This window comes from Dendrobates tinctorius, unplaced genomic scaffold (genome assembly GCF_039654945.1).
Source record: "Dendrobates tinctorius isolate UK_male_01 unplaced genomic scaffold, ASM3965494v1 ptg000070l, whole genome shotgun sequence".
Lineage (NCBI taxonomy): Eukaryota > Metazoa > Chordata > Amphibia > Anura > Dendrobatidae > Dendrobates > Dendrobates tinctorius.
Window position 1 is genome coordinate 70,091,438 of NW_027361738.1, and position 27,990 is coordinate 70,119,427.

At 46.7% G+C, this 27,990-nt stretch overlaps 1 protein-coding gene across 2 annotated transcripts in view; it reads right to left on the minus strand.

The window, feature by feature from the left end:
- PLXDC2 (plexin domain containing 2) overlaps positions 1-27,990 on the minus strand; it is a 674,841-nt gene that overhangs the window by 405,616 nt on the left and 241,235 nt on the right. For both annotated transcript variants that reach the window (XM_073581846.1, XM_073581847.1), the window contains exon 2: positions 22,985-23,178. In XM_073581846.1, coding sequence (XP_073437947.1) covers positions 22,985-23,178 — 194 coding nt within the window. The remainder of the gene's footprint in view (positions 1-22,984; positions 23,179-27,990) is intronic.

The window sequence follows — 27,990 nt, forward strand, 5'->3', positions numbered from 1 at the left end:
CACCCTGTGGTGCGCTATTGATTCCCAGCATGTTCACCGTAGCTCAGTAGCTAGATCCAACAGTTTGGACACTGGCAGTGGAGTCCTACCAGCTACTGTACAGACCTGAAACTCAAAATTGAAACTGTTGTTCAATTTAAGTTGTGCAAGATTTTACATCATCAGTATAGATAAAAGCCACTAGATGGAAGGCAAAATCTGAACGTCATGCTAATATACATTGATATAACTACCAGCTGAGTTTGTAGATGCTGCAAACAATTCGTAGCAAGGTTCTTGGAAGGGTAGAATGTATCAGCTGAATCAAATACGACAGTTGCTTTGAATGCAGCAGTTGCCCGGAAACAAAAAGTTGCATCAAAGCAGAAATTTTTGTGGATATATTTGTGAACAAAATATTACATTGAAACTGTTAGGGTTGCGGATCGCACTAAATATAAAATATGATTTGAAAGTGCGATCGCAACACAGGGTCCACCATGCAGAGGTGGTATACTGCTGCTAGGTAATGGCGGACGCTATATGGCGGTATAAAGGAAGAACACATGCGGGTTAACGTCACCCGATGTGTACAGGGCGAACTCTGCTACCTCACAGAGCCGCACTACCGCAGAACATAAATGCCGGAGCCTGTTTAGCTCACAGAGCTCGGCAACGGAGTGCACAGAATGCAGTCACAGAACTCTGCCCCAAAGGACACGGGGTCAGAGTCCCTCTAGACCTTCTTAGCGCGTGGCGTCGCACCTGCGGACGCCACTATAGACGCTGACTATGGTGGAGTGTCGAGCACATGCACCGTGGCATGCAGATCCACCGGTGGACACTGATGCCAGTCTCAGACTCTGCCTCTACCTACACCTAAGCGTGGGTGCTTAACAGGCTAGGCTGCACAACACATGCGTACCAAGGGTAGGGGTTTCTTAATGAGTCATTCATCAGAGACATTCATACATGCATATAACACTCACTCCTCTTAGTCTGGAAATCTGGAAATGCAGTCTATACTAGCGCATGGCCGCTCGGCCATGCAACCCTTTTATAGCAGCATCCTTCTGGGACCTTCCTGATGGTCCAATCCAATCTGGAGAAGGACCTGAGCATGTGACCTCCGATCTCCAATGAGAGATCGTCCCACGGGCATGCTCAGTGGACCGAAAGGAGGACTTAGTCCCTGGAGTAGCTCACTGTTGACCAGCATGCGTTGCTATGGCTGGGCCAGAGGTGGCAGCAGCAACCAAACCCACAGGGCTGGTGTGGACCGACGAGTCTGCTGAGCAGCCTCCTCTGCGGCTGAAGAGGAATGGAAGACCGCCAGAAGCAAGGCTCGGGATTCCCGCTGTGCAGCGACAGGAACCCGACACCCAACAGAAACTCCATTTATTTATATGGCTGTCTCTGTAATTCTACGTTCTGGTCTCATATACCAGTTGCATGGTTATAGTGGTAGTGCAGCTCTACAGCGTGGATGTATGAACATGTGGTAGAAAATTGGTGCAAAAAACCTCTTTATAAGGGAATGTGCAGACAACCGTATATCATATAAAAGAATCGGGCCCATTATGCAAATGACACTCAGATCACACTCTGATCATAGTATGATCCGATTCTCTCAGGTGAGGAAAAGATTTGGAAAAAATGTCTCCATCTTCTTCATTCTGTGAGTGCGTGGAAATTGGACAGAATCCATATGTCATCTGAGTGCGATCCGATGTTTTCCATTAACTCACTGACATGCATGGCCAATTGCGATCAAAATATTGGGTCCAACTCGCGCAATCAGCAATTCTTTATTTTTAGCATGTGCACGGCCCTATAGTATAACATTGGTCCCAGTGAGATCCAATGTTTTGTCGGATGACACTGGGACTGAGAATACGGCCATGTGAGGAGACCTTACAGCTATGGTAGTTGTGCCCATAACTGCTTTGCTATAACACTATCAGCATTCTGTACCAGGGAACTCACAGAGTACAGATTTACATAAACTTCATATACAACCTGCTGACAGGTGTTGTTTATGGTAAAAATAGTTAAAAAAATCTTTAAAGAAGCACTCATGCATATTTTTGCTTATAAGGAACAGCATAGGCTATCGTTAAATAAAATGTAGAGGCTCTTTTGTATACCTGTTATATGGTTTCCTTAATGCAGACTATATTAATATAGTACCTTTGTATTTGCATAGGAGTCGCATCTCATTGCTCTGTTCATAGTACTGAAGGTAGCTAGTCTCAGTATATTCTATGTGATGTGGCCACACTCTGTGGCATGTTAGTGTATCCTACAGGTAGAGCAGGTGACAATCAAACTTGCACATTATGGCAATATCATAGCAGGCCCATGCAGAGGTGTATCTGGAGGGGGGATGGGGGGGCATTTGCTGTGCACAAAGCTGGCAGGGGGCCTAATGCGGCAGTCAGAGTTTTCTCCCCGGTGGCAGCATTTTGCCACCCTCTGTACAAGGAGTTGGTCGTTTTCTGAGCTGGCTGTGAAGCCGATAGCTGGCTCAGAGAAGGTGCAACCTGCCGCCTTCCAGTGATCAATTGTACTTGTGACTTTCAAAGGGCGAAGTTAGCAGCGTGATCAGGTCATGTGATCACGCTGTTGATGTCACTCCCTGATGCAGCAGAGGCACAAAGAACATTAGGGGTAAGTGCTCCAGTGGAGCTAAAGACACCAAAAATGTATTGCAACGAGAGTGGGGAAGATTTGAGGACACCGTTTGGGGAGCGAGGAAGGGATGAGTGCAGACACAATATGGGAAGCGGGAGAAATTTAAGAACACAGTATGAGGAGCAAGAGGGAGGACGCGTGTGATGGGTGCAGACATAGATGTACTGGAATTTGTAGGTTCATGCAATAAAATGTACTGTATATGGGTCTGACCTGACATTACAATTGATGTGCCATGTACTGATGGTGGTTCTAATGCTGAATTCATGTACTGATGGTGGTCCTAGTGATGTATTCATCAACTGATAGTGGTCCTGGTGATGTATTCCTGTACTGATGGCGGCTCTTCTGATGTATTGCTGTACTGATGAGGGTTTTGATGCAGTGTTTCTGTACTGCTGGGGGTTATATGGCAGTATTTATGTACTGCTGGTGGTTTTGTTAATGAATTTCTATACTGATGGTTGCTCTGATGATGAATTTCTGCACTGCTGGTAGTTCTGGTGATGTATTTCTGTACTGATGGGGGTTCTAGTGATCTATTGCTGTGCTACTTGTTGTTCTGGTGATGAATTCATGTGCTGTTATTGGTTCTGATCCTGTACACGTGCAACAATCCATAACTTGTAAGATTATGAGATACATGGCTACATTAACAAAGTATTGTGCCATCTGACAAGTTAAGGGTTACTACGTTTTTATTTATGTTAGGAGCATTAAAGGGGTTGTTCAAGTTTGTGACGAGTCAATAGTCATTCTATGTGACTGAAGTCTTCTGAATTCTCACAGCATGCACTGCACGCTGCCAGGATTCTCTGGTGCCAGCAGTAAGACTGGGAGGTCACAAAACCACAAATATGTGACTTGCATGCGGTCATGTACCGACTAAACATGTGTGGACTCACTCAATGAAAATCAAATGAGCAAAGCTGGATACGTCTAGTTGGAATATGGCCAGAAGTATAGAACTCGCACACTTGTGCTCTCTTGACCGTCCACTCTTGCCACCGACATGGGAAAATCTTAAAAGTATGCAGTGCATGCGCTGTGAGAATTCAGAAAGTCTGCAGTCACCTAAAGTGACTGCAGACATTCATCTCAAACCTGAACAAATCCTTTAATTATAAAATGAATCACTGTAGCATAACATGCCAATCCTAACAGTGTGTACTATACTCACTGTCAGCTATGCTTGCTGGCTCCAGTAGTCATCACATGGCCATTTCACTCACATGCGATATTCATACTTCCGGTCAAATGACAACTAGCTTTTCTTCTTGCTTATCTTAATTTTTCACTGATCGCTGAGAGAAGAAGCAGCTGGCCGGCAAGTGGCTGTAAGTGTGCAAATCACATATGTGCTTGGGGGGTGGGGTGGTGCCAAACTGAATACTTGTCCAGCGTGCCAGAAAACCTAGATACACCTCTGGGTCCATGTATGTAAAGCAGCTTCATGCTGTCTCCCTGCCAACTGCTTGTGATAGCTTACAGTCAGCAGCTCTTGCAAGCTGGAAAGAGTAGATAACATTTTCTATAGGAGAGGGCATGTACAATTCACTTGGTCAGACTGAATATCTCATGACTAGAGTTGAGCGAAACAGGTCGGTCATATTCAAAAGTCGGCGACTTTCGCTGAAGTCGGGTTTCATGAAACGAAACCCGACCATAGCGTGAGGTCGGCCACGAGGTCGGCGACCAGAGGGCCAAAGTCGCGTTTCAAAAGATGCTTCCAGCGCCCTTTTTCAGCTAATGATGGAGGACGCACACTGTGGGCAACGCGTTGACATAGGCATCGGTCACCACCATCTTTGAGAAGGGCAGGCAAATGATTGGCTTGCTATTTTTATGCATCAACTCTGTTGGTTATTAGGCTGCCTTATAAGGCTCCCTGATAGCTGCATTGCTGTTTGCACACTGCTGTGCAAACTGCTTTTTTAAAAGCAAAAATACTTTTCTTCCTCTTTTCTGCACAGTTGCCAAGCGTTCATTTTTCCACCCTTTTGTGTCTGCACTGTGCAGCAGTCCTGCTTATTAGGCTGCCTGCATCCATACTTGGACTAAGAGCATCATTGTCAGCATCCTCCAATCTCTAGTGAGATCCAAATTCTCACTAATCCTATAGATACCCTACAACTTGTCATACACCATCCAATTTCAGTCTGCAACATTGAGGTGTTATCTCTACTGGGCCTGAGACAATAGTTCAGCGTCCTCAAATCTATATTGAGATTCAAATTCTCACCAATGCTATAGACACCCTACACCTTGTCATTCACCATCCAATTTCAGTTTGTTACATTGAGGTGTAATCTCTCCTGGGCCAGAGACAACAGTTCTGCGTCCTCAAATCTATAGTGAGATTGAAAATCTCACCAATCCTATAGACACTCTCCACCTTGTCATTCACCATCCAATTTCAGCCTGTTACATTGAGGTGTAATCTCTCCTGGGCCAGAGACAATAGTTCTGCGTCCTCAAATCTATAGTGAGATTCGAACTCTCACCAATCCTATAGACACCCTACACCTTGTCATACACCATCCAATTTCAGCCTGTTACATTGAGGTGTAATCTCTACTGGGCCTGAGACATTAGTTCAGCGTCCTCAAATCTACAGTGAGATTCAAATTCTCACCAATCCTATAGACACCCTACACCTTGTCATACACCATCCAATTTCAGTCTGTTACATTGAGGTGTAATCTCTCCTGGGCCAGAGACAATAGTTCTGCATCCTCAAATCTATAGTGAGATTCAAAATCTCACCAATCCTATAGACACCCTACACCTTGTCATTCACCATCCAATTTCAGCCTGTTACATTGAGGTGTAATCTCTACTGGGCCAGAGACAATAGTTCAGCGTCCTCAAATCTCTAGTGAGATTGAAATTCTCACCAATAGTAGATACACCTTCTACCTTGTTTTACAGTACCATATAGCTGGTGGTATTTTGGGTATATTTTCACAAAAATGAGCAAGTATGGTGGAAGACGCCATGGAAGTGGGCAGGGGTTGCCAGCTTGTCCTGATGGTGGTGGTGTTGCATCTGTTGGTAGTGGCAAAAGCACAATAGCACCTAAGGAAGGAGGTGTTGAGCCTGCGTCATCATCTGGCTCCACAAGGCCTCGAAGGCTCTCTTTTCTGGGAGTAGGTAAACCACTTTTAAAGCCGGAGCTTCAGGACAAGTTTTGGCTTACATTGCTGACACAGCCTCCAGCTCTCTCGCCTCCTCTTCTGAAGTTTCAAAAAATAAAAGCACTGAGTCGTCATTGGAGGCTCCTGGTCAGGAACAACACCTTTCCTTGTGTCCTTCACCCCTACCAAAAGTGAAGGATGTGGCAGGCCACACTACCGATTACTCCATGGAGCTCTTTTCACATACTATGCCTGGGTTAGCAAGTCAAATCGTGAATTCCCCAGTCCAAGATGAATCTGACATGGAGTGCACTGATGCACAGCCACTGCTAGATTTTTCTGCTGGTACATTCACTCAGAGCACTACATTGTCTTCGCAGTGTACTGAGGCAGAATCAGACCCTGATGAAACTCAGGTGCCCCTTCCCGCATACTATACCACCTTACACTGTGACACAGAGGAAGGTGCACATGAAATTGAAGAGGAGGTGATGGATGACCCAGTAGTTGACCCAGATTGGCATCCATTGGGGAAGAGGGTGCCGCTGCCAATAGCTCAGAAGAGGAGGAGGAGGAGGAGGATCCGCAGCAGGCCACGACATCGCAACAGCTGTTATCTGGCAGGACCGCAGCAGTCCAAAAATGTGTTACAAAAACCAAAAGCGTTGCAGGATAGCTTGGCCAGACGGTCAAATTAGCACAGCGTGCAAGGTCTCAAAATGTCTTCCATAGTAGGAAGAGTGCAGTGTGGCACTTTTTTGAACAAAATCCTAATGATCAGGCAAAAGTTATCTGTAAGAAGTACGCAAAGACCTTTAGCCGAGGGAAAAATCTGAGAAATTTGAATACCAGTTGCATGCTTAGACATTTAACCACCATGCACTTGCAAGCGTGGACGGACTACCAAACCTCACGTACCACATGTGCAGCTGCTCCGAATGAAGGTAGTCAGCAACGCTACATCGCTTCCCCCACTGTAAGCCCACCGGTTAGCACACCACCAGCAGCAAATGTCGAGGTGTCGTCGCAAGGGCAAAGCAGTCATGGAATCACAATGTTATTGCTATGAAAGACTGAATCTAGGCCATCAGCAACACCACCAACACCATCACCAACACCAACCCTCTCTCAGTCCGCCATGTCCACCGCTAGTTCCACCATATGCAGCTCTCAAGTCCAGCTCACCCTACCAGAGACTCTGAGTAGGACAAGAAAGTACTCATCCTGTCATCCGCGTACACTGGCATTGAACGCCCACATTGCCAAACTAATCTCGTTAGAGATGGTGCCCTACCGGTTGGTTGAAAGCAAAGCTTTCCGTGATCTCATGGCCTATGCAGTACCACGCTATGACCTACCCAGTCGGCACTTCTTTTCGCAAAAAGCCATCCCAGCCCTCCACGTGCATGTGAAAGACCGCATTGTCCATGCACTCAAGCAATCAGTGAGTGGAAAGGTGCAACTCACAACAGATGCATGGTCCAGTAGGCATGGCCAGGGCCGTTACATGTCCATCACTGCGCACTGGGTTAATGTGGTGGATGCAGGGTCCACAGGGGACAGCGGTGGTGGGACAGTGCTGCCTAGCCCACGGTATAGGAAACAGTTGGCTGTAGGCGTTCGACCCTCCTCCTCCTCCTCCAGAAGTGAAAGCTTGTCCAAAGAGCGCAGTCGCACGAGGACTCCATCCGCAGCTGCCAGTGTTGCACACGAGGTGTCCCACTATTGAACAGCTAGTGGTAAGCGTCAGCAGGCTGTGTTGAAGATAATGTGATTGGGAGACAACAGACACACCGCAGAGGTACTGGCCGACTACTTGCAGCGACAAACTGAGTCATGGCTGGGCATTCTACATCTTGAGGCAGGCAAGGTAGTTAGTGATAATGGCCGGAATTTTGTGGCAGCCATAGCCCTTTCAAAACTCAGACACATACCTTGCCTGGCTCACACATTGAACCTGGTGGTGCAGTGCTTCCTCAATACTTATCTGGAGTTAACACCCCTGCTACATAAGGTACGAAGTCTGTGCTCGCACATCCGCCGGTCGCCCGTACACTCCAGTCGTATGCAGAAGCTGCAGCGATTTGTCCACCTTCCCAAGCACCGCCTAATTATCGACGTTGCAACAAGGTGGAACTCCACCCTGCACATGGTTCAGAGGCTGTGCGAACAGAGGCAGGCTGTAATTCATTTGTGGGAGGATACACGGGCAGGCAGTTTGCAGGCAGACATGGAGTTGTCTGGTGTGCAGTGGTCGAAGCTGAAAGACCTCTGTAAAGTCCTTCAGTGTTTTGAGGAATGCACACGGCTGGTAAGCGCAGACGATGCCATCATAAGCATGAGCATCCCACTTATGCGTCTGCTCATGCAAACTTTGATGCACATTAAGGAGCAGGCGTCTGCAGCCGAGGAGGAAGAGGAGGAGGGAAGCCTTGATGACAGTCAGCCATTGTCTGGTCAGGGAAGTCTCGTGGACGAGGTGGAGGAAAAAGAGGAAGAGGAGGAGGAGGAGGAGGATGATGGGGATGATTATTTTGGGGAGGAGGATGCTTCTCAGGGAACAAGAAAAAATGTTGGTATGGCAAGGTCAGGTGCAGGGTTTGTGCGTGACTGGAGGGATTTGGATTTGCCAAAAAGTGCTCCTCCACCCAGCACTCGCAGTGCATCATTGACACCTGGAACATTGGCCCACATGTCTGATTATGCCTTGCAGATCCTAGAAAGGGACCCCCGCTTTGCCAAAATTATGAACGATGACGACTACTGGTTGGCCAGCATCCTGGATCCACGCTATAAAAGCAAATTCCCAAAACATCATGCCACAGGAGAACCTAGAGCTAATATTGGCTAACAAACAAGCAACTCTGGTAAACCGCTTGTTTGAGGCATTCCCAACACACAGCGGCGGTGATGTTTTTCCAACAAGCCGTAGGGGGCAACATGGAAAAGGTGTTCGTGGTGCACACAGCTGAAGTGGCGTTGGACACAGCTGAAGTGGCGTTGGACACAGAGGTTTCATGACCATGTTGTGGACTGATTTTTCAAGTACCGCTCACACGACTGGTAATACTGCATCGATTGAAAGTGACAGGAGACAGCAGTTGTCAACTATGGTAACAAACTACTTCTCCTCCCATATCGATGTTCTCCCTCACCAGTCAATCCCCTTTGACTATTGGGCCAGGAAAACTTGACACCTGGCCTGAATTGGCACAATATGCCTTACAGGAGCTCGCTTGCCCTGCTGCTAGTGTATTATCTGAACGAGTCTTCAGTGCTGCTGGATCAATCCTGACAGAAAAAAGGACCCGTCTGTCAACCCAAAATGTTGATGATCTAACCTTCATTAAAATGAACCATGCATGGGTTTCAAAGGATTTTGTCCCACCCTCCCCTGCTGACACGTAGGTTGCCAGAAAAATGGCTTGCTTTTGTCCTCCTCTTCCGCAGACTTCTCCAATTACTCCATTTGCAGCTGCTGAATGTCCAACATCAACATATGCCAATTTTTCCACCTCCCTAACTGGGCTGCCTCCCCCCACAGGGCCGGGGTCACCACCTGGCGCACGCACCCATGCGAGTGCTGTTGCCCTGGACAGGTGGGTGGGCACACTGTTTGGCAATGGCACTGGCACAAGGTCCCTCATAGTAGAATCAAGTGTCTCTGACGGTGGGGGTGCACACCCGCCGTCAGACACACTGGCGTACTATGAGTGGCCCTGTGCCAGTACCGCCGCCCACGAGTGGGCCCCCCCGCTTGCTCAGGGCACCAGCACTTGCAATACTTACCTCTCCCTGCTCCACCACTGTGTAGTCTGGCCTGTTAAATACTTCACTGGGACTGCCAATACAAAGTTGGTGAAATAATAGATGATCGTTAAGACGTAGCTATGCCTTGTCCTGCTGGGCTCTATCTTCAGATGATCAATGGCTTCCATTTGTTATGGACGTCGACTCACAATGAGATGCAGTGGTGGTTTATCATCCGCTTTCACGGTTTTCCGACTCACAGACGTGTGACATTCCTGCCCACATTTTTAAATGTGTCCTCTCATGCCAATCCAATAGAATCGCCTAAGGCCTGTGGCTTGTGTCTTTTGCACTCCAAAGTTACCTGACAGATCATGATAGGCAGTGAGGACAATGTCTACATCTGTCCCTGTGATCACAATTTGATGGAGATGAGTAACGGTGATGGGTTCCACAGTACTGCGATACAGCAAACCTTTCTTCACAAGAACTGTTTTCGCTGTCTCCACAGACAAAGTAATTGAAGGTCAGCATCGCCTCTGAGAATTCTCCCGGGAGTTTTTACCGTGATTAGTAATTCCAAAATTTCTGCAATCACTCAACTTTTCGTCTGTACTTGTATCCATCTCGTTTCCTCTTGCGGAGAGTCTGGACTGTCTTACTGAGACTGAAATATATATGAAGGTTGAAAAATACCTCAACAGTGTATACTGGTGTACGCTTCAAATGCATAACCCTTTTTCTACTTTTTAGATTCTTGTCTAATCCATACTGAGGCTGTGAGTGTCTTTGTCGGACTCCGGAAATATACACGCAGCTTTTTAATGTTTAAACTATGCTATATATACCCTTTCTCAACTTTCTACAATCACGTCGAATCCATACTGGGCCTGAGACCGTCTGAGTCTGCCTCCTGATATATAGACATAGGTTTTTAATGTTTAAACTATGCTATATATACCTGTTATCCGGTGATACTGTACCCTTTCTCAACTTTGTACAATCACGTCAAATCCATACTGGGCCTGAGACCCTCTGAGTCTGCCTCCTGATATATAGACAAAGCTTTTTAATGTTTAAACTCTGCTATTTATACCTGGTATCTGGTGATCCTGTACCCTTTCTGCCAGGAAGTCCTCCTCCACCCACCACTCTAAGTGTATCATTGACACCTGGAACATTGTCCCACATGTGTGATTATTTATTGCGGATCTTCTTGTTATATTGTGGTGTGATCCATCCTGAGCGTGTGAGAGTCTGTGGGTTACTCTAGCAATTTATATGTAGATTTAAAAATTGCCCCAACACTAGTGTATACAGCTCTACGCTTGTGATACATTACCCATTTACTGCTTTTTATATTCTGGTCTAATCCAAACTGACCAAGTGAGAGTTGTTTTCTGACTGTGGAAATAAATACTGAGACTGACAACAATGACCCCTACACTGTGTACAGCTGTACTCTTCAGATCCATTACAGTTTTACGGCTTTTTATATTGTGTTGTAATCCTTACTGAGCCTGAGAACGTCTGTGTCTGCCTCCTGAAATATCTACGGAGATTTAGAATGTTTCAACTATACTATATATAGCCTGCTATCTGATGATACTGTACACTTTTTCTACTTTTTATATTCTTGTCTAATCCATACTGAGCCTGTGAGTATCTCTGTGTGACTGATGGTATATATAGGGAAATTGACATTCATCCTTTGACTGTATAGAGCTGTACGCTTCTGATACAGTACCATATATCTGATGTTATTTTGGGTTCATTTTCTGCAACATTTTGAAGTTTCGTGGAAGAGGCCGCAGACATGGGTGTGGGGGGGCCAGCTGGTGCTGATGGTGGTGGTGCATCTGCTGGTAGTGGCAAAAGCACAATAGCAGCTAAGGCAGGAGGTGTTGAGCCTGGGTCATGGTCTGGCTCCGGAAAGCCTGGAAGGCTACCTTTTCTGGGAGTAGGTTATCCGCTTTTAAAGGAGGAGCATCAGGAACTGGTTTTGGCTTACATTGCCGAAACAGACTCCAGCAAATATGCCCTCCTCTTCTGAAGTTTCAAAAAATGCAAGCACAGAGTCGTCAAGTGCTGGCTCCTGGTCAGGAAGAACCCCTTTCCTTGTGTCCTTCACCCCCACCAAAAGTGAATGATGCAGCAGGCCACACTTCACATTAGTCCATGTAGCTCTTTCTATCATACCATGCCTGGGTTATCAAGTCAAATCGTGAATTCCCCAGTCCAAGATGAATCTGACATGGAGTGTGGGTGGCCAGCCAGGGCAGTGGGGTTAATCGGTACCGGGCCAATGTCTCAGAGGGATGTGTCACGTTGGTGGTGATGACCCGTTGCATGGCCCTGGACATCCATGCAAAGGGGTGAATAACATTTATAGGTGAATGATAAGTGACGCCACCTGTGGTTTCTGATCAGATTGACCTGCGCTGCAGTGTCGCTTCTCTGGGACAGATGTTGTGGTGCAGCTAAGATGTAGAAGCCCTGCACAGGTAGGGCCATAGTCGCAGGGCAGATGAAAGAGTTGGTAGATGGTGTGCAGTGCAGGATGTAGCAGAGCCGTGCGCCAGGCGCAGGAAAAAGATGACAGACACAGTCGTGCTGTTCCTTTACCTGTACATGGTAAGTGCCGTACAGGACCCAGAGTACAGATGGAGAAGGAGTTGGTCAGCCTGGAAGCAATTTTGGAATTCTCTCTCTGCAGATAGGTAGCGTGGCCTCCGTTCTAGCGCTTATCTGAGGTACTCGCAGTACTGAGTTCACTGAAGTTCCCCCTGTTGACTCTCTTTTGGAACTTTCTCGTATAGCAGGCAGCCATAGCCTTTTCCTTCTGGCTCACACACGTCGCTGCTGGGGCCTCCGAGCCTTAGTTGGGAACAGAGCATTTACAGCTGCTACGTACTCCGGTTTCTGCTGCAGGACCGTCAGTGTCCCTACAAACTCGGAGACCGGAACCCCGACCATACGCTCCAGCTAGGAGTGAGCCTTAAATCTGCTCATCCTCCAGCTCCCCTTCTCACGTCCACACACTTCCCCTTTCCTTCACAGACTGCCCTAACTTCCCTACTCCTGACCACAGAGAGCAGCTCCTCAGCAGTCAGGTTCAGAGATCTCCCTGCTGGCCTGGCGTGGGAACTGTGTTGTGTGTTGGTTTAACTGCTAGTGAGATCCTTTCGTTGCTCCCAAGCATGACTGTGACGTTCAGGAAGAGATAACGTCTGAGAGTGGACCCTCTGGATCGCGGATCCGGAGCCCCTGGGTCGAGCGCACCAGGTGATGACCGACCCCTGTACAGGGATCGTTTGGGGCAGGACCGCAGAGGGCAGAACCGCGACTGCTGGAACTGAGAGGGGCGGCTCGAGGGACTGGAGAAGGCAATCGGCTGGCGAGGCTTACCAAGGCCCGGAACTCCGTGCAGGAGGATGAGGACAGAGGGCTGGATGCTGGGCAGGGAACAGAACGGACACCGGAGGACGGAACAGAGACAGGGAACCGGGGGGACGAAGGTAGTGGCACTAGGAGAAGGCAGGACAGATGACGGGCAGGAAGACAGGGCAACACCAGAGGTAGAGAAAGCAAGACTAGGGAATGTAAGAGAACCTATAGGCGGCCAAATTAGAGCAGGTATGGACACACAATAATCAGGCGTCCTCCCCTTGTGGGAGACGCCTGATATATCCCCTGCTGGTAGGCAATAGGCTGGCCACTAATCGGCCGCCGCCCACCGCAGGGTTAAACTACCCGACGGGCGCGCGCCCGCGCCCTAATGCGCAGGAGGAGGAAGGAGGCATGCGTGGACCGGAGGAGGGAGGAAGCGGCGGCACGCGACGGAGCAGGTAAGAACTAGCCGCGGGGGGGGCCCGGAGCCAGGGGACCGGCGGCGGTTACGACCGGCGCCGTTACAGTACCCCCCTCCTTACATCTCCCCCTTCTGAGTTTGGCAAAAAACTTTTTCAGAATTTGTGGGGCATTTACATTCTCCCGGGGTTCCCAGGACCTCTCCTCGGGGCCAAATCCCTTCCAATCGATAAGGAAGAAGGTTCTTCCCCTGAATCTTTTCATGGCCAAAATGTCCTTAATTTCAAAGGTGTTATCATCCCCAATTGGCTGAGGGGAAGAGACAGGTGGAGGATGGAACTGATTGAGAATGACAGGTTTAAGGAGCGAGACATGGAAGGCGTTAGGGACCAGGAGTGAAGCCGGCAACTTCAATTTGTAAGCAGCGTCATTAATGCGTCTGAGTACTTCGAATGGCCCAATGTACCGAGGGCTTAATTTGTACGAGGGGACTTTCAGACGGATGTGCTTGGTCGAAAGCCAGACTTTGTCACCTGGATGGTATGGTGGAAGGTCCCTCCGTCTCTTGTCGGCATGCTTTTTCATGCGGGCGCTGGAGTTCACTAGGGCCTCCCTGGTCTCTTTCCAGATTTGAGAAAAGTCAGCGGCGAGAGCATCTGCCGCAGGCACCTCCGAAGATGTAGAGATGGGCAGCGGGATGCCAGGGTTCTGGCCTGTAACCACAAAAAACGGTGACTTGGAGGACGACTCATTAGGATGATTGTTGTGGGCAAATTCTGCCCAGGGAAGAAGTGAGACCCAGTTGTCCTGGTGGGCGTTGGAAAAATGACGCAGGAAGGACGTCAGAACTTGAATGACTCGTTCCACTTGCCCGTTGGTCTGAGGATGTAGGCGGAGGAGAAATCCAAAGATGTACCCATTAGCCGACAGAGGGCTCTCCAGAAACGAGAGGTAAACTGCACACCTCGATCGGACACGATCCGTTGGGGGAGGCCATGCAGCTTAAAGATTTGATGGATGAAGACCTCGGCCAACTTAGGAGCCGAGGGAAAGCCGGGTAATGGGATGAAATGGGCCATCTTGGAGAAGCGGTCTATCACAAGAATAGTAGTACACCCCGCAGAGGAAGGCAGGTCTGTCACGAAATCCATGGCAATTTGTCGCCAAGGCGCCTCTGGAACAGGTAGCGGGTGAAGAAGGCCAGTGGGCAGATTCCTAGGCACCTTGTTCTGCGCACAAGTGGTACAGGATGCTACAAAATCCTTCACATCCTGGAGAAGAGTGGGCCACCAATAGTAGCGGGAGAGAAGCAAGCGAGTCTTTTTGATCCCGACGTGTCCTGCAATCTTGGACGAATGCCCCCAACGTAGCACCTCCAGTCTTTTGCTGTGTGGAACGAAGGTTCTGCCGGGCGGAAGGGTAGAGAGGCTCACAGGGGCCACAGTGATGATCTTCGTGGGTTCAATGACATATGATGGATCTTCCTCTAACTCTGGTGACTGCTGAGATCTGGAGAGAGCATCAGCCTTGATGTTCTTATTCCCGGGACGAAAATGGAGCTGGAAGTCGAAGCGGGAGAAGTACAGCGACCACCTGGCTTGCCTAGCGTTGAGTCTCTGAGCAGACTGAAGATAGGCTAGGTTTTTGTGGTAAGTGAAAATAGTAAAGGGGTGGACCGCCCCCTCGAGCAGATATCGCCACTCCTCCAGAGCCATCTTTATAGCGAGCAGCTCCCGGTCTCTGATTGAGTAGTTACACTCAGCAGAGGAGAAGGATTTGGAAAAATACCCACAGGGAACCAGGTGACCAGATGATGCCCGCTGGGAGAGTACCGCCCCTGCCCCGGTGGAGGAGGCATTCACCTCTAGGATGAAGGGCTTGCTGGTTACAGGGCGATGTAATATTGGTGCAGACGCAAAGGAGCGTTTCAAAGCAAGGAAGGCGTCTTCTGCTTCAGGAGACCAGGAGTTTGGTTTAGTTCCCTTTCGGGTCAGGGCCGTGAGGGGCTTGGTTACGGAGGAAAAGTGAGGAATAAACTGTCTGTAATAATTTGCGAATCCCAAGAAGCGCTGAATGGCTTTCACCCCGAGAGGACGGGGCCATTTGAGTACAGCAGAGAGCTTCTCGGGATCCATCTCCAGACCGGAGACAGTGAGAATGTAGCCCAAGAAGGGCAACGAGGTTTGCTCAAACAGGCATTTCTCCAATTTCGCATAGAGCTGATTCTCCCGAAGACGTTGCAAGACCAGGCGAACACTTCTTCGATGCGAGGACAGATCGGGTGAGAAGACGAGAATGTCATCTAAGTACACCACAACACAGGAGTACAGTAAATCTCGAAAAACCTCGTTGACGAATTCCTGGAACACTGCCGGGGCATTACAGAGTCCAAACGGCATGACCAAATATTCATAATGGCCATCACGAGTATTGAAAGCCGTCTTCCACTCGTCCCCATCGCGGATTCGGATTAAATTATAGGCTCCTCGCAGATCCAGTTTGGTAAAGAGCCGGGCCCCCCTCAGCCGGTCGAAGAGCTCTGGGATCAGTGGGAGAGGATACCGATTTTTAACAGTGACATTGTTCAGTCCTCGATAGTCGATGCATGGCCTGAGGGATCCGTCTTTCTTCCGGACAAAGAAAAAACCCGCGCCATCTTCTTCGAGAAGAAGATTTTCGAATGAAACCTTTAGCCAAGTTTTCCTGAATGTACTCTGTCATGGCCGAGGTTTCTGCTGGAGACAGGGGATACGTTCTCCCCCTGGGTGGGGTAGCTCCTGGAATCAACTCAATGGGACAGTCAAAGAAGCGGTGTGGCGGCAAGGAATCTGCTTCCTTCTTACTAAAGACGTCGGCATACGCGTGATAGGGAGCCGGAAGTCCTGAAAGGTCGACTGGCTCCTGAGGCGGGTGAGGATGGAGCACCGACAACAGACAGCTTTCTTGGCAAGAATGACCCCAACGCAGAATCTCTCCAGAGCGCCAGTCCAGCACCGGTTCATGCAACCTGAGCCAGGGTAATCCTAGTAGAATGGTGTGGGACAGATTGGGTAGGACATAGAAAGCTATTTTCTCCCGATGAAGAGCTCCTACTTGGAATTCCACTTCGGCGGTAACCATAGTGATAAGTTCCGGAAGTGGTCTGCCATCCACAGAGGAAATCACACGCGGGCTTTCCAAGGTAACCACTGGAATCTGGAACTTGTCCACCTCCTCTAGCTGAATAAAATTACCAGCCGCACCCGAGTCCACATACGCCTCCACATATCTATGCTCCTGACCTAGCATAATCAAAGCAGAAATGGTAAGGGGCAGAGAGGAACTAGAGTCACCTAGGGAGGCCTCTCTTACCTGGCCTAGGTGGAGGCGTTTCCCGGCCTCACAGGACAGGTCCGCAGAAAATGATTGGCTCCGCCACAATACAGACATAGGCCCTCCGTCATCCTCTCCCTGCGCCGTTGCTCAGACAATCTTACACGGTCAACCTGCATGGGCTCAGGGGCGGCACTGGTAGAGGGTGCAGAAGAACGCGGAATAGGGGCTTGATAGAGCCTAAAGGGTCTCCTCTCCCTGGCTGCTTCACACGAACGCTCAAAGAACCGGAGATCTATACGGGTGGCCAGGGATATGAGGTCCTCTAGAGTGGTGAGGGTATCCCGACCGGCAAGCTCGTCCTTTATTTTGCTAGAGAGACCCCTCCAGAAGGCTCCCACTAGAGCCTCATTATTCCAGCCAGGTTCCGAAGACAACGTCCGGAAACGGATGGCATATTGTCCCACGTTGAGCGAACCCTGACAGAGGTTGAACAGAGCCTCAGTAGTAGAAGCCAACCGTCCAGGCTCGTCAAACACCTTGCGGAACGTATCATGGAAATTTTGAATACTAGAGACCACAGGATCGTCCCTCTCCCACAAAGGATTCACCCAGGCCAAAGCCTCTCCCTCCAGGTGGGACACGATAAATGCCACCTTGGTGCAGTCAGAGGGGTATTGCTGTGGTAACAGCTCAAAGTGCAGTCTGCACTGGTTCAAGAAGCCCCGACATAGCTTGGGATCCCCGCTGTACCTGGGGGGCTTTCCCAGGCGTGGTGGAGGGTGAGATACTGGGTCCCGGGGTTGGATCGGGGCAGCCGCCGCGGACTGTAGGGACAGTAGGCGGTCATCGACGGACGCCATGTAGTTTAAGATGTGGGACTGGGCATCGCGCTGCTGTGCTAGCTCCTGCTGGAGACCTGCTAACATGGGAGCGTGGCCGGGGTCGGCGGTTTGAAGGGCGGAAAGTCAGGTGTCCATGGACTTCATGAAGGACATTATCCGGGTCTGGTTTTCCCGTAAAAAAAGCAATTCTTTTTGCGTAGCGGCCGCGGCTCCAGCGGGGTCCATGGTGTGATTATACTGTGACGTTCAGGAAGAGATAACGTCCGAGAGTGGACCCTCTGGGTCGCGGATCCGGAGCCCCTGAGTCGAGCGCACCAGGTGATGACCGACCCCTGTACAGGGATCATTTGGGGCAGGACCGCAGAGGGCAGAACCGCGACTGCTGGAACCAAGAGGGGCGGCTCGAGGGACTGGAGAAGGCAATCGGCTGGCGAGGCTTACCAAGGCCCGGAACTCCGTGCAGGAGGATGAGGACAGAGAGCTGGATGCTGGGCAGGGAACAGAACGGACACCGGAGTACGGAACAGAGACAGGGAACCGGGGGGGACGAAGGTAGTGGCACTAGGAGAAGACAGGACAGATGACGGGCAGGAAGACAGGGCAACACCAGAGGTAGAGACAGCAAGACTAGGGAACGTAAGAGACGAAAAAAAGAGACCTATAGGAACCTATAGGCGGCCAAATTAGAGCAGGTATGGACACACAATAATCAGGCGTCCTCCCCTTGTGGGAGACGCCTGATACATCCCCTGCTGGTAGGCGATAGGCTGGCCACTAATCGGCCGCCGCCCACCGCAGGGTTAAACTACCCGACGGGCGCGCGCCCGCGCCCTAATGCGCATGTGCGGGGTCGCCGCTGTTGGGAGACCAGGAAGGCGGGGCGCACGAGAGCAGGAGGAGGAAGGAGGCGTGCGTGGACCGGAGGAGGGAGGAAGCGGCGGCGCGCGACGGAGCAGGTAAGAACTAGCAGCGGGGGGCCTGGAGCCAGGGGACAGGCGGCGGTTACGACCGGCGCCGTTACAATGACATCACACTCCCTAGGAGGAAGGTAATGCCACTGTGGCGACCGTACTCCTGGGGGGTGCCACAAGTGCACTGATGCCCAGCCACTGCTAGATGATTCTGTTGGTACATTGACCCAGACCACTACATTCCCCTCGCACTCTACACTGCCAGAATCTGACCCTGATGAAACTCAGGTTCCCCTTCCCGCATACTATACCGCCTTACACGGTGACAAAGAGGAAGGTGCAGATGAAAGTGCAGGTTCCTTGAGCAGGTGGGGGGGCATACTCGTGGGCGACGCACTGGCACAGGGCCCCTCATTGTACGCAAAAGTGCCCACCTGCCGTCAGACACACCGCCGTACTATGAGGGGCCCTGTGCCAGTGCCTTCGCCAACAAGTGGGCCCCCCTGCTTGCTCAGGATCACAGCACTTGCAAAGTTGAAATACTTACCTCTCCCTGCTCCACCTCCATGACATCTTCCACGTTTCCTGACAGTGACATTCTGGTCAGAGAGCGCGATGACATCACGCCTGTACGCCCTCTGCCTAAACAGTCCAAGTGCAGAGAGATGGAAGATGGGGACGACGAGGAGTCCAGACTAGTACAGGGATTCCCTAGCGAGGAGACTTATTTAATTGTTTTCAATGTTGGGACAGCTATTTTTGGGGAGCACTATACTCTGGAGAATGATATATGGGGCCCACCATACACTGGAACATTCCAAAGGTGGACATCAGACATTGGAGCAGCATTTACAGGGCCCATTATGCACTGGAGCATTAGAAATGGGGCCCATTATATATGGAGCATTATTTGGGCCCATAACACAGTGGAGCTTCATCCATGGGGACCAACATATACTGTAGCATTATGTGGAGCTCATCATATACTGTTTCAAACATTATGTGGGACCAATGATTCTGTATGGAGAAATATATGGGCCTCATTACTCTGTATGGTGCACTATGCGGTGACCATAATACTGTATGGAGCAATATACTGTCCGTTTTTGGAGCTATTGGAGAATTTAAAATGGATATCAGTCATGAGATGTAAGAAGTGAAGTATTTTTCATTGTACTGTACCGCTATTTCTCTGTCGTATCAGAGGATCGTGAATTGTGGCATGTGTTAAAGGAGCCCATTGACACTCTTTGGCACTGGGCCCACAAAAATCTGGAGCCAGCCCCCCCCCCACAACTTTAGCCAAATAACCCCCAGTTTTCAATGCCTAACTATTATTATAAAGTAAATTAAGGTTGACAAGCTTCAGTAATAAGAATTGATGTTTTTGGCATTAAAATGGGCACTGTAGGTGTGTTTCCTGTCCTACACTCCCTGCCGACCTTGGTTCCCCATTGACTTGCATTGGGTTTCGTGTTTCAGTCGGCCTTCGACTTTTCAAGATAATCGTCCGATTTCGTTCGACCTGACTTTTGAGAAAGTCGGGTTTCATGAAACCCGACTCGACCCGAAAAAAGGGAAAGTCGCTCATCTCTACTTATGACCAAGATTGATGAAGGTTAATAAGGTGGTGACTATGAGTTTTTGAGAATCAGTTGGGATGGTGATAGATTTTTCTTAAAGCCCTTACATTATAGGCACAGCCGTGATGAAAGGGTTCAAAATGTGGAGATGCAACTGAGCAGGAATGAAGCAAATTACGCCTCTTGATTACTGCTTATGCTCCCTTCTTAACATTCCATGTCCAAAAAATTTAAAAAAAAAGCAAGGACTAAACTGCAAAATAAAAAATGCCATTTAACTCAAATGATTTACAGCACCACTTATGCAAATATAAACTGAATTGAGCTTTGCTTTTAATTGGTGAAGTGAATTTCATTTTTCTACTTTACCTCGTTGACAAATTCAGACCGGTTACAAAGAAATAATATTTTTCTATTTATCCTTCTCTACTGATTCTTCCTTCAGTCCACATTTCTTTCATGCTTCACCGCCTCTGTTTTTGTTTCCAGGTTTTTGGCATTTTTGCAGTCGACTCAGCAAAAAAGTGCCATGAGCTCTAACCTCTGGAACACCTTCAGAGGCCGGCTTTACAGTTACAGACTGAGGCCGATAAATCAAGGAACGGAGGTTATGTAGGAATGAACATATTCTTATATAAGCTATATCTGCAGCAAAATTCATATAATATGATACCGGCAACCTGCATAAGTGGCCCAAACTGATATTCTGCAGAAGTGACCCCTGTAGCTATATTCACCACCTTTGACAGATTTTTGAAATTGTTTCTTGCTCCCATGTCTCCAAACTGCTGTAACATCCTTGTTATAGCACCCTCTAGTGTTCTGTTGATTCCCTCTTAGAACATCACCCCAATGTGTCCAGCGCTCGTGGTTGCGGTCACACATGCTCAGTAGCTCAGCGCCATCATCAGACAGAACAGCGATTTTTGCTATGATACAAGCTAGCCAATAAGAACAGGTGTACAAGAAATGGTTTCTTCCAACCAACACTGGATACAGTTGGACGTTCCGGAGCAGAATGAAAAGAACACAAAGGGACAACATAAAAAGTACGTAACAACAATATCTATGGACAGGAAAATTTTTTGCAATGATTTCACTTGAAAAATTATCATGTTTTGCCTGATCTAACATAATAAATCAGAATTTCACCATCGGACAACCCGTTAATTCAGTTAAATCCCCATCATTCCTAATTTTGTACAGACAATTCTAGGAAATGAACAGTTAAAAGGGTCCTAAAAATAGAAAAACTGTTCCCAAAAGTGCAATTTTTTCCTGTGCGATCAATGTTATGAATTTTTGTGCTTTAGATGTTGCAAAATATGCTGATAATACATAATTTTACACAGGATATTAGAAGGGTTGTCCAGGACTATCTCCTTTTTTTACTATGGGCATGAAAACTAACAGGCAGGTAGGTGCTAACAAAAGCAACTACCTGCTTGTTCTACCCGATGCCAGCTCAGAGTGGTCACCAACCGCTCGTGTCGGCGATTCGGCTGCCCCGACAGAGTATTTCTTCCGGGCTTCTCTGTTGACAGTGTGTGACTGCTGATAGTATGCTAATTGAGTTAGGCAGCAGGGAGCCGGTTGTCAATGAGTATGAGGTCGATACCCACAACCCCATCGACAGATCAGAGAGGAAGAGAAGCCACTGTTCTGTAAATGTGACGTCAGCAGAAGATACTGAATCGAGGGCAGGAGCGGTCTATGACCACACTGTAGGCAACACAGGCAGGTAGTTTGCAATTACCTGCCTGTTAGTTCTTAGGCACATAGCAAAAATATTATAGAGTCTTGGAAAACCCTTTTAACAACCGTAAAAGAAAACTTATTTAACCTACTTGTAAGGGATAGACTTTTGGAAAGACAGTACATTTTTTTTTAAAGACTAAATGCTATAAGTGGACAACAGAATAAGTGTCCAAAGAAAATAATAATTGCAGAGTGTTGGCCTCATAACTAGTATGAAAATAAAATAAAAAGAGAAGGTTTCTACATGACCATGGAACAGTTTGGAGCTCTCAGCCACATGATGTTTTGTCGTAGGCTGAATCCTTGAACAAGTTTGAGGCTTTGGACAAGATCCTGGATCATAACTTTAATATGTAATATTTATACAGATTGGTCTCTCACTCTCTAATCCCCAAAATTTGCTTTGATTGCTGAATTTGAAGTAAGGAAGATATTTTCTCTATTACATCAAAGGAATTGCACCCTATTCATATGCATTTTTGTTTTCCTTTAGTTCAACACAGTAGGATTATTGGTTGGCCACTTTTTTATCAAATGTCAGAAATTCCCTAAAAAAAAGTCATGTTCTGACACAGGCAAATCTTAACACCCCGACTGAACATATTTACATTGCATTTAAAGTATCCTTGAGGTTCCTGGATTGGCTTTCTAAACAGTTGGCTCTGACCATGATCCTGTGTATAGGTCCATAGATGATGGCGGGGGAGAAGCCGGATTCAGGGGTCGTAGTAACAAAGCTGATTCAGGGGTCATTAGGAACCTTCAACTGGAACACAATCACTTAGGGTATTTTTTTTATAGGTCCCTGTGTCTCAACATTGCTATTTAAGACATTTTGAATTTTGACAGTAAAGTGACCAACCATTTTTACTATGTAACTAGCCCATAATTCATTGGAATTCATTTTCACTTCCACGTTACTTATGTATTTCCTTTTCAAAAATAGCTTACAAAGAATTCTTCTTCAGTAGACAATACATGTTTTGATAGGGACAGGTGTTTTTTTACCTTCAAGCACTGATAACTCTACAAAGAGGACAAGTCTTAAAAATTGACTTCGGGTTTTTTTTTTTTGTAAATCCAGGCCTTTTTAGAAAGTTTTTTTTAATCACCAACTTCCACATCGGATTCTTTTTCAGACAAGAAGCAATATAAGAAATCGACAGTTGTCCTATTTCAAGAAAGAATGCATTCAATCACGTTACCTCAATGTCTGTGCCATTGTCATTGTCATCGAGAAAAAGGTCTGACAGACCTGCACCATCAGAAAAATCATGACCTAAGCTCGGCCGGTTTGTATCCACGGAACGTCTTCTCCATCTGTGCCTGGGGACGTGTAAATCCATAGAAACTGTTTTATCCGTGTTGGCCACAATGGGAGTAATTGAATAAGACACATCTGTAAGAAACAGAAATGTGAGGTCACAAGACATGAATAGTGGAGTAATCAGTAGTCTTTCCATTCATTTCATTAGACGAGGGCAAGGCCATCATATTGGAGACCAAGAGAAGACACGTACAGAATACCGCATGTTGTAATGGAGCAAAAATGGAATAATTGCATTCAATACATTCAGAGCGTTCTTCGGGAATCAGAAAAGAAACAGATTATTCAATTATAATAAAAATGCAAAGAAACATTAAAATAAGATGAATCCTCAGTTATTAAAGATGGAAACCACTTTTAGTCCAAATAGCTGGATATTTAATAATCGTGTAGACAAGCGGCAAAAATGTAAAAAGTTTAAGGTAATGGTCTCTGAGAAAATTATGCAAAATAGCTCCCCCTCTAGAGGAAAAGAAAAGTCTCTAAAGCACGAACGACAGGTCAGCTAACCTTGAAATGTGACTTGGGTATAAGCAAAACTTGGGCTACCCATCTGTAGCCAGCACATATATGGAGTTTGCTCTCCAAGGTACAACAAAAGGTTAAAATCAACTTAAGGCTGAGCTGCTTTTTTCCACCACCATCTACCAGTGTTCCCCAACTCCGGTCCTCAAGAGCCACCAACAGATCATGTTTTCAGGATTTCCTTAGTATTGCCCAGGTGTTGGAATTCTTGCCTGTCCAGATGATGCAATTATCACCTGGGCCATACTAAGAAAATCCTGAAAACTTGACCTGTTGGTGGCTCTTGAGGATCAGAGTTGGGGAACATTGATCTAGACCAGTGGTTCCAAAACTCCAGTCCTCACGGACCCCAACAGGTCATGTTTTCAGGATTTCCATAGTGTTACACATGTGAGAGAATTCCTGATGCCTTGATGATACTTCCATGACCTGTGAAATACTAAGGAAATCCTGAAAACATGACCTGTTGGTGGCTCTTGAGAATCGGAGTTGGGGAACATTGATCTAGACAATACAGGACAAGGGAATCTGTCAGCATGTTTTGCTATGTGAATCTGAGAACAGCATGAGGTAGAGGTTAAAACACAGAATTCAATGATGTGTCACATGTCAAGCTGTGTGCTGTTGTTTACTTAGACTGAAGGTTTATTCACCTAGTGATTATCATTGCCTGGACTACAGCAGCTTCAGCAGTGCATTCATGTGAATCCGACTCCGCCCCCTACTGTGATAAGCAGCTCACTGTCTAATGACTATGTACACTGACTCCTTGAGAATGCCAAGGGCGAAAGATACGTTGGAATCCTGGGGTCCTGTATTTTATGTTATTTCTCTTCCACATGGTATATTGTTCTTGTAATATGTATATGCAGTGTATCTATTTATCTATTTTTTGTATTTATATATTTATTGATTGATTTAATAGATACAGGCTATCTTTCATTTCTATATAATTGATATAATGAGAATATATCCTTGAGCTCACTTATTAATACATTTAATGCATACGTTTGTCGTGAACTTTATTATATTCCTTCTGTGTATTGCTCCCCACAATTTTACATATTTTTAATTGAAGGTACCAATACATTTTTTACTTTTTTTAATATAATTTTGTCTTCACCTTTGGTCATTCACCCCATTGTGTAGTCCTATATATTTTTCTGTGGATATCCATTTATATCAAATAAGATTAATTTTCTTGTGTTTGGGTATGTTTCTCTATGTACACGGAAAGCCTGGTGTGGGCATGGGAAACTTTTCAACTCTGCTGCCATGCAAGTCAATGAGTCCGTGGAACAAATCTGACGGATTTTGACTGGCGGACAGAATGGAGAAGATGGAGAATTTTTTTTTCTCCATCTTTCTTCCGTCTGAGAAAATTGCATCATACTCTGATCAAACCGATTTTCTCGGATGAGAGAACATATGGTGGTCTGTACCTGCCCTCGTGGTCATTTTGTTGAAGAATGGCTACTGACAGCCTAATAAAGGATTTTTGGATTGTCTTCTTAAATTATCTTTTTGGCTTTTAAGTATATAAAGACTGTGCAAACAATGGCGATATGCCCTTTTGTCAACTTATTGTGGGTCCCAAAAAAGTCCCCTTCCCATGATAAAAAAAGAGAAAGGAATGAAAAACAGGAGAGAAATATATAGTCCATACAGAGAGCAAAGCGTTGCTAAAATATATGAAATGTAGATGACACTCCGTATCTTGGCTAAGCAGTACACGCAGTTTATAATTGAAAGTGCAGGCTTAGACATTCAAAGCATATTACGAGCTTGTCAAGTCTCACTTGTACGAGAGAACATTAAATTAGGTTGAGGCTCCGTACTGAATAGAAGAGAAGAATAAATACACTTTGGGAGGGATCTTCGCTGTCTGCACTAGTAATGCCAAAATTAAATGCTGTTACCCAGATTAAGATCAACAGAAACATTTACCAAGCAATATTGGAAAGTGTAACGCTGACATGTAAGACGTCTGAATGACGAGATATCTTGTTACAATGGATCCCAGGTATTCTGTCACCAGTCGAGACAAAACACGGTTTACTAGAAATAATAATAGCTGAATATACAAATACAATAACCTGTTTGCAGTTATGCAAAGCGAGAGCGGAAATGGCATTTTCCAGAAGTCGGAAATACCGATAGCGACACCCCGCACAATACAATAGCGTGAATATATGGCACGAAGAAAACAGTCAACCACATTCATGACTATTCCCGATACAGTTTAAGTTCCAAAAAATGAAATAAAGTTATCTGTGAAACACCTTGTTACATTTTTGTGATGTTGTAAATATCTAATCCTGTGTTACAGCCAGAGCTGTGCGGACAATTAATTCTGCGAGATTCGGAGCCTAAATCTCCGAACATTCCGTGCTATAGTAACACAACATCTGCACATATCTGTATGATGACGGTAAGGGTGATAAGCGGAAATGAGCAAATCGATTCCATGCCAATTAAACTTGGTTAGACCTTTCCAAACTTCATGGATTCAGGCAAACGTTTTGGGTAATTTCCTGCAAAATGAAAGCCGGATAGTTGACATATTGCTGGATTCTGATGGCCAAGAAGAGATTGAAGTGCAAAAAACTCCAACAACCGCCTCTCTTTTGCCTTCCAAAACTTTTCCTACCATCACTGCTCCTCCTTTGGTTCTATAATCAGCTCTTCTTCTCCCTCCCGGTCTTCCAGACGGCAATGCCACTGACTAACCCCCATGTAGTAACACGATGCCCTTCACTGATCCCGTGTGACCACATGGAGAATGGCACACATCATTAATTTTAGTGACCTGCACCACACATGATTATCTGGCTCCTTGATAGCGTCTCGGAAGATCCGAATGGAGGACAGGTTTACAAAACAAAGTGCGCCATGGGACAGGGATCTTCTAAAAGTGAAAAATCCCTTTAATTGATCTGAAATATCTATCACATGTCCTGTAAAAATCTGCCAAATTTTGACTGAATGAGTAAATAATTAAGGATGTCCCATCCCCTGAGGATGTTATTAAGCAGGGCTGGGACAACAAGCACTAAAATATAACAACTTGTGGTAACATTATAAAAGCAGCATTGAAATCCATTAGTTACAGATAATCCTATGTGATTTGAAATGTCTGTTTTTCAAACTTAACAACTGCAAAAAAGTGAATAACCATCTTTAAAAAATCATCTCCACAATTCCAATATTCTGATTAATTTCTGTCATTCTGTGACAGTTTTCGGTAAGGAAGGGATGAGCCCTCAAACTAGGGCTACTCTTGAAGGTAGAGAGGCCCAAGTCTCCGACCTTACTATGCTCCTGTTAAATTTTGATTTGTCACCTCCAACGCATGAGACCTGGGACAAAAATATAAGGTAAACAAGGCCCAAAGATAAAATAGGGATAACAGAAAGCAACAAACATACAAACAATACCAAAGGTAGAGAGGTTTATAGGAAAGGATAGGAATGTACCAACCAAATGGGAATAGGACAAAGAGGAAAGCATACACCCAAAAACAGCACACAACAATAGCAGCAACGATCTCCAACTCAGCACAGCGTCTCCAAGGGCACAGGAAGCAAAACTTTCACTGGCAAGACAGGGAAGGTCTGGCCAGGTTTTATAGGGAGAGATAATGACCATATCAAAACTAGCTGAAAATAGAGATGCAAGTTTCTGACCAGCAAAAAAAAAGGGTCTTTAACCTCTTCAGCACCAAAGGAAATCAAATCAATTTAAAATGGTACACAAACACAGAAGCTAAATGGAAAATCTGCGATTCATAATACGTAGTGATCTTCAAACTCTAGATACCCCAGGAGGCCGTGACATACTCGTGACAATTTCACAATATGTATTTAAAGTAGTTAGAGGTTCAGAGTTTATAATACGGATCTTTAAATCTCCTGCCCATACATAGTAATAAAGCATATCGATGCTTTCATACAAAATCTGTTGAAAAACATGACCTTGTTGCTCTCATCCCCCACAACAAGATAAAACTTCATTTTGGGGGCATAGCAGTCTAATATACCCAGGCTCTGTCACTTGTCACCCACTATTTTTCAATGGGTGCTTCTGTGGCGCCCCTGAGGCTCAGTCGCCGCAGAGGTACTGCACCTTCCTCTCTCCTAAGGTGTGGTGCCCCACCATCCAGGTAAATTGGAGGCTCCTGACCACGCTCCAACATTCGCACCCCACACAATAGAGTAGTTCAGCATAACCACATTGCGGCTCCTTGCTTAGAGAGAAGCAGAGCACCTTTGGTGGTTCCCTGCTTGGAACACTAGACATGCTGGGTGGTGGGTGGAGTTCAGAATATATATATGAGCGGGATGGTTTAGGATGAGAGGT